This window comes from Podarcis filfolensis, assembly GCF_964270895.1.
Source record: "Podarcis filfolensis genome assembly, chromosome: 3".
NCBI lineage: Eukaryota > Metazoa > Chordata > Lepidosauria > Squamata > Lacertidae > Podarcis > Podarcis filfolensis.
Genome location: NC_139606.1, coordinates 15,707,935 through 15,721,652, shown reverse-complemented (window position 1 = coordinate 15,721,652; position 13,718 = coordinate 15,707,935). Strand labels below are relative to the sequence as shown.

The 13,718-nt window shown below is 41.3% G+C and overlaps 1 protein-coding gene across 2 annotated transcripts in view; it reads right to left on the bottom strand.

Annotated features, from left to right (window-relative positions):
* Window positions 1-13,718, bottom strand: part of SPTLC3 (serine palmitoyltransferase long chain base subunit 3) — a 59,979-nt gene that overhangs the window by 19,458 nt on the left and 26,803 nt on the right. For both annotated transcript variants that reach the window (XM_083607288.1, XM_083607289.1), the window contains exons 3-7: window positions 11,251-11,405; window positions 9,146-9,294; window positions 4,540-4,664; window positions 3,640-3,733; window positions 2,177-2,282 (exon numbers count right to left, since the gene is read on the bottom strand). In XM_083607288.1, coding sequence (XP_083463414.1) covers window positions 2,177-2,282; window positions 3,640-3,733; window positions 4,540-4,664; window positions 9,146-9,294; window positions 11,251-11,405 — 629 coding nt within the window. The remainder of the gene's footprint in view (window positions 1-2,176; window positions 2,283-3,639; window positions 3,734-4,539; window positions 4,665-9,145; window positions 9,295-11,250; window positions 11,406-13,718) is intronic.

The window sequence follows — 13,718 nt, the reverse complement described above, 5'->3', positions numbered from 1 at the left end:
AAAACATGTCAACATTACACATAGGCTGGTCTAAAACATGTTTTTAGTAGGAACTGAAAAGAGTACAGTGAAGACACCTTCCAGATGTCATTAAGCAGGAAGTGTGGGTGTACTCATGATTTCATTGCTCTATTATTTCCCATCCTCCCATCTACTTGCTAAATTCAGATAACATGATTGCTTTGATGAAGAGTTCCAACACCTTGCAGAAACACTGACCAGTTTGGAATGCAACACAACATTCAGACCAAGTGCAATTCATTATGCAAACAAAAGATCTCTAGAGATTTTCATCCATGACATGTTATAAAAAAGAAAAGCCTTCCAAAAATGCCAAAAGCAATCTGTGTCTTTCTCACAGATATATATCCTTTATTGTTTTAAGAATCATGCTACATGATCCCTATTCATATGCATATTATTATTATTATTATTATTATTATTATTATACCATCTGTTATCCAAATGATAGTGTAATGTGTTGGGATACTGCCAGGGAGACATGGGCAATCAGGCAGCCATGTCGTCTCCGGATGATCTCTGGTCTCCCGTTGGAACAGCATCAGTCAATTAGCGACACGAGCCTCAGAGACATTCCGAGACTCGTGCACACCCTTTCTGCCGAATTTCCACAACGGAAGATTCACCCAGGAGAGCATATTTACAGCTTTATTCAACGTCGATCAGAACAAAGGAAAAAACATGACTGCTTGCATCCGTGTCAAGGAAAACAGCCAAAAACAAAAGCTATATACAAAACGGAAACTCCCAGTGAGCAGGAAGTAAACAGGCATGTGACACAAAACAGCCTGTTTCCTATTTAAGGAGGAACGGAAGTATCCTAACATAATGATGTAATAATGACACCAGGCACGCATTAGGCCAACAAAGGCTGAATGAATGAATGAATGAATGAACCATGCACACCTGGGGAGAGCATTCCACAGATGGGAAGCCACCACAGAACAGGCCTGTTCTTGTGTTGTCATCCTCCAAACCTCTTAGGGAGGGGGGACAAAGAGAAGGGCCTCAGATGACAAGCACAGGGTCCAGGTTGGATCGAATGGGGGAAGGCAGCCCTTAAGATCCTGAGCTGTATTGCCATAATCTGGAACCAGAATGCACGAGTAGGAAGAAAGGTGCCAGCTCAGCTCTCCCATGTCTGCAGTGGGGAGCCTTTCACGTTCATGGAAGCTTCTTGTGAGATGGGGGTTCTACACAATGCAAAGAGCCTATGGAATTAGAAGCTACAGACCCATTGTCTTCCAAATCATGGCAGGGAGTGAAAGAGAATGGGGACAAGGAGGCAGAGTCAGGGTTCTAGTCCTCATTTCCATATTCCGCTTCCAAATTACTTTTAACAGCTGAATAAGGCTTTGGCGTTATGGTGACCAGCCACTAACCAAAGAAAAAACAGAAGGTAAAGGGACCCCGACCATTAGGTCCAGTTGTGGCCGACTCTGGGGTTGCGGCGCTCATCTCACTTTATTGGCCGAGGAGGCCAGAGTAGAGCTTCCGGGTCATGTGGCCAGCATGACTAAGCCGCTTCTGGCGAACCAGAGCAGCGCACGGAAACGCTGTTTACCTTCCCACCGGAGTGGTACCTATTTATCTACTTGCACTTTGACGTGCTTTCGAACTGCTAGGTTGGCAGGAGCAGGGACCGAGCAAAAGGAGCTCACCCCGTCGCGGGGATTCGAACCGCCGACCTTCTGATCAGCGAGTCCTAGGCTCTGTGGTTTAACCCACCGCGCAACCCACGTCCCCTCAAATTCTCTCTTTTTTTAAAACAAGCAATCCACAAAGCAAGCTGGGGCAGACTGCACTTGTGCAGCAGAATGTTGGTTGGGAAGAGGCTTCTTAAGTCTTCCTCCTTAAATTTTACAGATCAAAATTGCCCCCGCCCCCACCATTGATTTTGGGCCTGTAGGGAGAATATAAGCACCACGTTCCTTGTGCACCCAAACTGACAAAAACGCTGCTTCGGGATACCAAATATGATCTGAAAAATGACGGTGGGAGGCAGAACCTTACACAGCCTCTTTGCTTACCATTCTTCCACTCAGATACAGTATTCTCTTGGCTGCTTGAACTGTTAAACAGTGGTCAGCATCACCTATGGTTTGTTGGAAGAAAGCCAACTTGAGCTTGCATTGGAGTTGCAGTTTCTGCATACCTGTAAATGCCTTCCACAAGAATCAGAATCTTTTTCCATGCCCTCCGACTTCGAGGTTGTCCATGTATTACTGCTTCCTTCAAAAGCTTTTCTAAGCTTTGTATATCTGGTTACAAAAACACAAGAAAGCAGTGCATCAGATATTTATTCATGTAATTTCTTTGCAGAACATTTATATCCCTCCTTCTAATAAGGAAGACCGTAATCCTGTCATGCTTTGGGTAACAAAAGTCTGTTATTTTCAAAAATTGGAGACCAGCAGCGGATTCATCCTTTTAAATATTTGAACAATTTAATTGTTCGAGGACACATCTGAGTGACTTCTTTCCTGAACAAGAATGTCAACATTTAGAATACTGTTCATGGTGGGGTGTGTTTTATGGGTGTCTTCTTGTAACACACAGTCAACTCTCAACTTATGTGGGGGGTAGTGCATAAAGCCAAAATTGCTTATGGTTAAAACACTCTCCCTGCACCTCTGAATGCTCTCCCAAGCTGAGTGCAATGGCAGGTAAGACTGCTAATGTTTCCCCCCGACGCCCACCTTTAAAAAAAATAAATTCAGCCAAGCATGTACACATGAATTCGTACAAGTTAAGTTGTGAGTTGGTCTTACTACGTTTTACAAACTTCCAAGCTCTCTACTGCACAATAAGCCTGCTGCTTTACATGACCCTGAGAAGCAACCCCAGTCAACAACCAAAACACGGTGCATCACATTAGTGAGAGGTGCATTTTACCTTGAGTGAGCAGTGGGGTAGAAGATACTTTTAGTTTATCATACAACCGTATTAAATTTTCAGTAAACCAAGTATCTTAATGCTGATCTTTTATACAGAAGCTGGATTTTGTCTTCCCAACCATGCCATGTTTGATATAAAATGTTGAGATCAGTGCTTGCTCATAACACAAACACCCATGTATATTCTGCCAGATTGTGGTAGCATTCCATACATCTGATGACAGGGATTCAAATCCACAAAAGCTTACACCATGCTAAAATTCATTATTCTTTAAAAAGGTGCCACAAGACTTTTTTTTTATCGCAACAGACTAATATGGGTAGTTTCTTTTTCCTAAACAATGTTAGCCAGGCACATAATTTGCTATATAGTATATAGTGTTCTCATAAAAGTTTAACTGATGCACCAACTGAAGTATGGGCCATTTTTAGTTACTCATTTGTACAGTTTTTCTAATAACTTTGGAGCATGGGAATTGTTTCACAACAAAGAGAGTCAGTAAAGTTTCCTCCAAAAGTTTTGAATACCACAGATCAACCTGGGTAATTTAAGGGCTTTTGTGCAAAACAGCAAGCTGTGTTTCTTTTTAAATGGATGAGAAGTACAAACACGTTTTAACATGCTTTATCTCCAGTGAAATAGTCTCATATGTCAATTGACAGAAGTTTCCTTGCGTGTACACAAGTCAGTTTACCCAACATACCCAGTATTAATACTTACTGTTGTGTCTGAAGACTCTAATTGTAGCACCTGAGAGCCTTGCACCGAGAACAAGTGAAGAATGGTTCAGTTCATCACTTAAAATAAGACTTCCCTGTGGAAGTAAATAACGAATCACAATATGTTATTTGGGCTTGGTAATTGCCATCAATGTCCAATTTTTTACTTTTATTGTAATGTTTATTGATTGAGAAATATTGTAAGAAGGGTCTTTAGTAGGTTCAAGGGAAGCCTGCTCTGAACATGAATCTTTATGGAAGCAACACTTTAATCTTCGGACCGTCGAGTGAATGAACTGAAACAGACAGCTTTGGTTATGCATTTTGTCTTTGTGGTCTAAGGTGTTTATTTTTCTTTTTGACAAATGGAACACAGAAACGTTTAGCCATCTTGTTCCAACCACTCATTCTTAAAAAGGGTGGGGGTTACTTTCTAAAAGGTTCTGAAATATTCAGGGTTACAATCTGCTACTCAACTTGCCATAAATCACTATCACCACTAATGTTTCCTTCCTGAGCGAGTCATCCACCCCAAAATTATCTCTATCACTGTTAATCGCATTTGTTATTCATTTTGTAAAAAGTGTATTATAGCGAGTTAACAATATAAAACAGACAGGTAAAATAAACGAACAGTCAAATTAAAAACACCATACAGTAGAAAATTCCTAAAACGCCCACCCAACAATAAATTAAGAAGGATGGAGTCTACCTCAGCACACTGAAAGATGAGTAGCATAATAGCGGCTAACTTAACTATCAAAAGCCTGGATAAATTAAAATGTCTTAGCCTGGCACCTAAAACTGGCAAGGATGACTCAGGTACATTTTCCTGGGCATCACATTCCACAAGGTCCATAAGTTTCCTGTGATATGGACATTCCTAAAGACGTTCACTCACCTTCCCAACCAATGCAGGGATGTTCATAGAATTTGTAGCAAAGCCCATACCAAATGCCATAGCCGCTTCAACGCCCAGGAATTCTGCCACCAGATTTTCTAACTCAACATGTTTGTCAAGGTTGCCTGTTGGAAACAATTAAAAATAGTTTTACAGATCACATTAGTACTTCCCAAGAAAATCAAAGCAGACAGTTTGCAAGAAGTGGATATACCCAGCAGATTACTGCGAATCTTACATGAGAATGGTTTTGAGCTTCTTATATCTTTCTGTTGTATGGTTTTATTTCAACTGTTGCAGAGAGCTCTGATATGTTATTGTGATGTACTGGCATATAAATATTTCTAGAGAGAAATAAATGAATAAACGTACGTAATGTTTTTATTTAAAAGATCCCATATGCTGACATATCCAAGTGTTCAATCTCAAGTGCGGTTTCCCCTTACTTAGGTGAAGTAGGAGCTGTAAAAGGCCAACAAAGCCGAAGATCTGATGATGGAGATGGACCAGCTCTGATTAACTAATCCATGGCTCCTTCCCCACTGCAAAAGTTCACTAAAAACATACAAAGGGACCAGAGGAGTCATGTGGCTCTGGGGGCGGGGCTAAATACATGCCCCTGCCCCCAGCCCTACTCTACCCAGAAAGTCAGTAGATCTATCCATGTGCTGAGTGCAAATATCCACAAAAGGGTTTGGATGGTTTTAGGCCCTCCTCTTCCCACCCTCAGGAATCCCTCCTCAATTTTATTTATCTATTTATGGAAGTTATTGGGAGTGGCTGGGAACTAACAGCAAAGACTTTTAGTTCATTCCTGTGGTTGATTTAGAAGGCATTGTGGATTTACCCTGAATGCCAGGCCTAATGTATCTACATAAAGCCCGTTGCAATACGTGGGGTGCTCCTCTTCCAGGTTTTTGAAAACCAGCCCCGTGCCCTTTGACAGGATACTCCATTTCATTCCCTTGCCTGGTTTTCAACTGGTTTCTCCCCTGCCCCCCCACAACTGTCAGTCTGTATTCTAAACATGATTAGGCTTTGCTGGGCTGTTCCACCATGTCCAACACATACAAACACCCCAAAAATGCAAGTTTCTGAGATACCGCTGAGGTCACTCTCCTCTCACAATTTTAATCCTTCAGGTTTAAATATATTTTGATGATTTTTAGATTCTTGCACTGCTACTGGTTTCTGCTGTTGGTTTTATTCTGTGGCTGTCTTAACTGGTTTTTAGATTTTATGTTATGTTTATTGTTATGTTCTTGCATTTTATAGTTTGAACCTCTGTTTTCTGAACTGTTTCTAGCTGCTAAGTGGCACAGCAGTATTGTAAAGTTAATTAAAAAAAAAAATCTTCTCAACTGACAAAAGCCAAGGTATATGTGGGCTAACAGGTGTTTGCCAGCACCAAATATTGGTAATTATTGTTTGAATAAAAAGCAAACAAACAGTATTTCTACCTTTGTACTTTCATGAAATATAACACACACAGTTACTATGTTCAGTTGGATCCAGAGATCCCAGGTGCAAAGTTCTGCTCACAGGATGTGGTGTGTGTCAGTTTTTGCTGATTCCCCATTTCCCCTGTCTGACAATCTGCTCCAGAAGATTGAAGGACCCTCTGGAACAGCAAGCGGAAAATTCTGGGACTGCAGCCCATTTGCAGAAGTGCTACTCTAGATTCAGACCAATGAATTCTTAAAACAGGTAACACAAGTTTACTGTTAAGATTCCCACCTCCCCACAATAGCTTCCAAATTTTTACAGATGACCACTATAAATTGGAAATTATGACATGGCTATTGGATTACTCTATGACAAATCATCAGATAATGGAACACTCCCGGCTGTTCAACTGAACTAACCAAATACAATTTCCTACAATTAGCAAGGTCACCTCCATGATGTTGCAAAAGCACCTTCGTCCATGTTACGGGCAAAAACCAGTGTGACAGATATGTTTCAGGCTACATTAACATGCAGCTACATCTGCATGTCAATGGCTCTCAGAACATAATGAGAATTAATTCCTGATTCATCTTTGCATAAGTCAAACCTGACTGGCAAGGGTGTGCAAGACCAGCCCTTTGCTTTGCACATTTCTAATTAGAGTGGAACCTCTGTGGGTGGTAGGTGAGGTGTTCAAGAAAAACCATGAGGCACCTACCAGATCTTATCACTGGGAAGTTTGTGACAAGATACACAGGGTGGGGATGAAATACCCAGTTCAGTTTCAACATGTTTCTAAGCCCAACTTTTAATGCAAAAAGGATAGAACTAACTCAATCTAGGCAGGGATTTACATGCTTAGGCTGGCAGGCACAAACATTGTTACATCGACCAACACTGTGCTTACTGGAAGGGTCATAGCTCACTAGCAGAGTGCATGCTTTGCAAGCGAAAAAATCCCAGGTTTGACATTAGATTCTCCAGGTACAGTTGGGAAAGGACTCCTGCCTGAAATCCTAGACAGTGGCACACAGTCAACATTGACAATAATGAGCACAATGGACCAATGGTATGACTGCTATAAAGCAAGTGTTCACTGGTGCTGTTGTTGGTAATGAGCAGAAAAACTATCTACTCAGAACAAGTTCAACCAGCTTTCCCCTAAGGTTTTTTGGGATGTCAGGAATTCCAGAAAGCTAAAGTTTGGAGAAACTCTGCCTCTTCCTTACTCCAAGCACAAAAATAAGGATCCCACTGTATAGGAACACACACAAATAGAAAACACAGGGGTTCAGGCCAGCATACAAAGACACGATATATGGCAAGCAAAGTACCACGAATGTATTTGTCACAATGTACCCGCTATTACAAGGCATACAGTACATGCAAGCAGTACTCCAGAATCGTCAAAATAAGTACAAGATTACAATTAATGATATATTTTCATTATCTTCGACACAAGGGAGTTATTGGGAGTGGTAGAGCAGCTGTAGCAAACAGGACTGGAGGCCGGTGATCCCAGTTTCGAAGAGAAACTCCTTCTTCAGATGACAATATAGAAGAATATGGTAGCAACCCAAGCCAGACTATATGCAGTGGAACCTCGTTGTTGAACGTAATCCATTCCGGAAGACTATTCAACGTCCAAAATGTTTAACAACCGAGGCGCAATTGCCGGCCGGCAAATTCCTTTAAAAAAATGGAGAAACGCGCCTAGGAAGCCGTTCGACATTTGAGGCTCGTTCGAAAACTGAAGCATTCACTTCCGGGTTGTCGGTGTTCAGCTTCCGAAGTGTTCGACAACCAAGGTTCCACTGTAGTGTAAACTATTCCAGGCCATGAGCAGGCTGACTCACCCTGTGAAGTTAATAAGGTCCCACATTGGGTGCAAGTAGAGACAACTGCTGCTTGCTAGCTAGCAGAGCACAGAGGAAGCCCACTAGTAGACATTTATTAGCAGAGACTGAAACACCGAGGATTTCTTAAGGAGGTACTACAAGAAACAGCCCAAATCAAAAGATGTATTCAACCCTTGTGGTGTGATTGTATTAAGAAGATGAATAAACTTAATTTCTTGTCTCAAGAGTACCTTCTTAGTATTGAGAAGGTGGTGCATGCTCTGGTTATCTCCAGCTTGGACTACTGCAATGTGCTCTATGTGGGGCTATCTTTGAAGGCGACCCGGAAACTACAACTAATCCAGAATGCAGAAGCTAGACTGGTGACTGGGAGTGGCTTCTGAGACCATATAACACCAGTCCTGAAAGACCTACATTGGCTCCCAGTACGTTTTCTAGCACAATTCAAAATGTTGGTGCTGACCTTTAAAGCCCTAAACGGCCTTGGCCCTGAAGTACAGCTCCAAAGGCCTTCTGGCGGTTCCCTCCCTGCGAGAAGTGAGGTTACAGGGAACCAGGCAGAGGGACTTCTCAGTAGTGGTGCCCTCCCTGTGGAACACCCTCCCATCAGATGCTAAGGAAATAAACAACTATCTGACTTTGAGAAGACATCTGAAGGCAGCCCTGTTTAGGGAAGTTTTGAATGTTTGATGTTTTATTGTGTTTTTAATATTCTGTTGGGAGCTGCCCAGACTGGCTGGGGAAACCCAGCCAGATGGGCAGGGTATAAATATTATTATTATTAATTCTGATGTATGGGTCAGACTTCAGTCGCCAAATGGAAAATTTTTTTATGTCGGTGTCACTGTGCTTTTTCTTGAGATAATGTTCCAGGATAATGGTGCCCCTGCTAGTTTGTTTCGTGCCCGTTGTACTTTTATACCTCCAGTGAAGCATTTGCATATTATTCAAATACTCCTTTGAGATATTGAAAGACTTAAGCCTCAGCGTCACAGAAGGCATTATAATTGATCCAGAGCAGATAAACTAATCCTGGATACCGTTGCCCAGTGTTGCGTGTGACTAATATAAAATATGTTATGTTCCATACTGATCCTGTCAGTTGATTTTATGAGAGAACAGAATGATTTTTATAGGAGCTTATAAGTACAATAAATTTGCATGACAGCTACTTTTAAAAATGGTTTCGTGGTTTGAAATGGAGGCAGGAATGTATTCTCAAATGGATTTTTAGCCATTTCCAAAAAAGAGCTCCCAACGCTAAAGATCGTGGTAGTAACTGAAAAACTGTTCCTTACCCATTTCCTGTCTGGTGCTACATACGCCTGTGCCGTATTTATGCAGCATAGTGCCCACAGTTTTCAAAGCGCTAGGATCCGTTTCTGCAAAGCCGAGGTAGTTATATGAACCCATGTTGATTACATTCTTCGTTATCTTTCCAGTGAACCTACAGCCAAGGGGGGGAAAAACCTATTTCAATATTTAAATCACAATGTTGATGTAATAAAACATAAATGGCATTATTAAAACCTCCTGAATTGAAGATCTGAGTTAGGCCAACAGGAAAAAACTATATGATGGAAGTGACCCTATAAACCTTGCCCTTGTTTCCTTTTATTTAATAGATCTGGTCATTGGTAAAGCATATGTGCGAGTGGCAAACTCTGCACAAGGAACTACATTTCAGCCAACAAATGAAGTCTTTTTTCACCTGCATCAAACACACAAGCAGCTCCATGGGTGTTTTTCTCTCAGTCAATTTATTTGAATAATGTATTCTGGAAAGGATTTTGCAAAACTTATTTTCTTGAGCAGTGATAGTTCCTCAAATTTGAAAAGTAATCTATAAAAGTTACAATCTTTTTTCAAAAGCAATTCTTACTTCCCTTATTGTTGTTGTTATTTATTAGAATTATATGTTGCCCTTCGTCGTAAGATCTCAGGGTGGTTCACAAAACAAAATACAGGATAAAAACAAGTAAATAATTAAGACAAAACAGCAAACAACAACAACAAAAACCCCTCCCTTCCCACAGACACATTTAAAAGGTTGTAGAATATAAATCAGCCAAAGGCCTGTTTAAGAGGAACGTTTTCGCCTGTCACCTAAAAATATATAGGCGGACCTCTCTTGGGAGAATATTTCACAAATGGGGAGCCACTGCAGAAAAGGCCCGTTCTCATGTTGCCATCCTCCAGACCTCAAGTGGAGGAGGCACATGAAGAAGGGCCTCAGATGATGAACACAGAATCTGGGGCAGTTTATATGGGAAGAGACAGTCCTTGAGGTATTGCGGTCCTGAGCCATTTAAGGCTTTATAGGTGAAAAACAGCGCTTTGAATTGGGCCTGGAAGCTAATTGGCAGCCAGTGCAATTGGCCACCAGGATCAATACCCTTTGTACTCTGTTCCTTTCTCTGTTGCAATCAAAATAAAGAATTCGGATTAATTCCAGATTAACAACATGGATTTCCTATAGCGTTTATGTTTGAAGTTTGTGGTAGCTCAGAGTTCAATCCTGATACTCTAATCTGGCTGGTATGGTGTTCAGCATATACATGATACATGCACTTGCTAATGAAATAGAAGCTCTCCCCCTCCAGCTTTTACATGTATCTGACTGTGCTCCCTGGAGAGATCGGCGGGGTCAGCAGAAGGTTTGTTATTTGTTTTAAAACTCATGGTTTGTCCAGGAGATCTAATTGATTAGTCCTGGTTTGGACATCACAATTAGCAGCAGAACAAACGGGAAGCAGCAGCAAAATGATTGCAATCTCTTCTTTGGGAGCGTGTATGCTTACACTAAGGGCATGTCCACTCTTCTTATTATCCCATGCCTATAAAGAAAGGGTCCAAGTGGTTTTCTGCTTGTCCCATGCTTTCTAGGCACAAGTCTGAGCAGTTTTGCCTTTGCCCTGCCGCTTTCCCCCTGAAAACCCACTCTTTAGTGCTAAATCGGAGCAAACAACAATCCGTGGAAAACTCAGTTGCAGTTTGTTCCAATTCAGAACTAAATGTCAGGTTTCCCCCAGACAAAAGTTGGGGGTCAAATGGAGGTGGGGATAAGCCCTGGGCCACTGTGTAATGTGCCAGCCAGGCTACCATCAAGGGCAGAAATGCAACCCTGCTTCAAGATGCAAGTTCTGTGCAAGTAAGTTAACACAGGAACAGGGCTTATGTTGAAACCATTAATAATTTTAGGTTTGAGTCACAATTCAAGCACACAATCTTTATAAAAAGACTTCCCAAACAGATCTGTCCAGACTCTACAATTCTGTGATTCTATGATTTCTGTGGTATCACAAAATAGGTAATTACAAAATTCCACTGATAGCTATGGAAAGAGAGTGAGAGACACATTTTTCTTCATCGATCATCACCTGTATTTACTAGCCTGACCCACCTAAATGTCCAGTTGTAATCATCTGAAACACGTTCCATCAGATCAAACTTTGGTCCAGGAACGCTGCAGATAGGGCGGTTCCAATTGTCTCTTATTCTCACGTAGAGGTTTCTTGTAAAAAAGTTTTCAAAATCTTGATAAAGTGGTACAAAATCCTAGGTTTTTTAAAGGGAAAAGAAGTGTGCAAAGTTACATCTCAAGGATATATGCATCATTAAGGTTTTTTTTATTATATATATAAAAAACAGCTGTACACATGACTGCATGTGGTCTGCTAGTTACAGTGTTAAGGTAAGATCAGGAAGTCTAGATTCAAATCCCTACTCTGCCACGAAGCTTCCCAAATATTGTCGGGCCAGTTAGTCACTTTCTTTGCCTAACCCACCTTACAGGGCTGCTGCACGGATAAAATGGGGATGGGGAAAACAATGATAAGAGAACAGTAGTTCTAAGTTCTTTAGATGAAAGGTGGGATTAAAAAAAAAAAACCCTGCACAACTGATATTGTCCTCCAGTTATAGCATTCCATCCTGCTACAAAGTTAAAAATTTGACATCTCTGAAGCATTCTAAGATCTACCTCCTTGGCCTTTGGGGTTGGAGATTAAAGATGGGCGCATTTTAGTTGTTATATGGAGGGGTTTTAGGCCTGTCACCGACCCCCAAGTCTGCCACACTAGAGAAGGCTGTAAGTCTTAGTAAGATAAATATAGTAGCGATCTAGACTGGCAAGAGGTAGACTTTCTTTGGTGGTGTTCTGGTATGTATGTATGTATGTATGTATGTATGTATATCTCTATCAAAACAGGTAAGACTGAAAAGCACTTTGTAAAATTAAAAGGGGACTTAGCACACTAGCAGTGGCACAATGGGTCAGTTTGTCTGGCTGTTAATCAGAAGGTTGGTGGTTTGAGACCACTCAGGGATGGCTGTGGGGAGGACTCCTGAATTGCAGGGGGCTGGACCAGATGGTCTTCATGGTCCCTTCTAATTCTACAATTCTGTGATTCTTGTGAGATTGTAACACCATACCTTAGGGACCGTCTACCTCTGTGTCTGCCAGCCAGCCAGCCAGCCAGCCATGTGGTACTTAAAAGGGAAGCTTTTGCACTGAAAAATAAGCTATCTGTTAGATCAAATGGGTTGCCATTCCATTTACCTGACAAGTGATTTGAAGACTAATAAGCAAATTAACAATGAACTTCAAACCAGGCATTTGATGTTTGGTAAGAAGTCCGCTTCCTTGCATAATATACCTGCCCCCTGAAACCAAACTACTTCAACACTGCATTTCCCCCCTGTGCTGGAAGCATTCCCTGCCAGATCCACCAATTTGCAAAAGGAAAAACTTCAGACAGTGATGCTAAGTTGCATTTTTCTTACATAAACAGAAGAAAATGCAACGTGCTCTGCTGTCTTTTAGAAGAGATCATCCTTACTATCTGTAACTGGAGGTGACAACACACAGTTTCTCAGGTTGAGGTCAGTGAGCGTAGGAAGGGTAAGAAGAGAAAAGAGTACATGCATAATAGGAATACACCCTATGCTTTTCAGACACATCTCCAGGACTGGTTCACACCTACATTTTCATCATGGTGAGAGGCGAGATTCTCGTAGAATGTGTCAACTATCCCTATCCCTTAAAAAGTTATTTGCTGAGAGATTCAGAACCTCTTGAAAACTGCATGTGAGACCATCCATCTGCAAGTCATGTAGCTATGAATATGCATTCATAGGGTGGCACTCAAAAGACAAGTCTGATCATTCATATTTATTTATGTCTATGTCTGAACAGCCTTTCCCCTAGAACTTGATAGATGCAAATTAAGTCAATTTGCAGAATGGATACTGGAAAAAAGTTGCATATACCAGATCAGACTATTTGTCCAAGTCAGCAAGTATTATTTATTCTAACTGGAAGCAGCTCTCCAGGACCTTTGCCAGAGTTCTTTCCTATCACAGAGGAACATCATTGGTATCTGAAGAAGTATGCATGCACACGAAAGCTCATACCAATAACAAACTTAGTTGGTCCTTAAGGTGCTACTGGAAGGATTTTTTTTATTTTGTTTTGACTATCGCAGACCAACACGGCTACCTACCTGTAAGAGGAACATCAGTAGCTGCTTTTACATAGACTCAGGACACTGGTTCATCCAACTCAGTACTATCTGCACTCACTTGGCAGAGGCCAAGGTATCGTTCCCCATCCCCCAGATTCCAAACACCTCTGAATGAACCTCACCAGAATTATTGACCAGTGCAAGAAAGTATTTCTTTGGTGCCACCTGATTCTTATGGAAACTTGCAAGCACACACCTGTATCCTTCATAAGATCCAATTTAAGTAAGATTTTATTTTAAAGAAAAAAGCATTATATTCACATCACACGTGCTAAATCTGAAATACTATTAAGGTTGTTGTTGTTTTGCAGGGGAAGGTGGAGAGCAGGCTGCACCCATTTATATC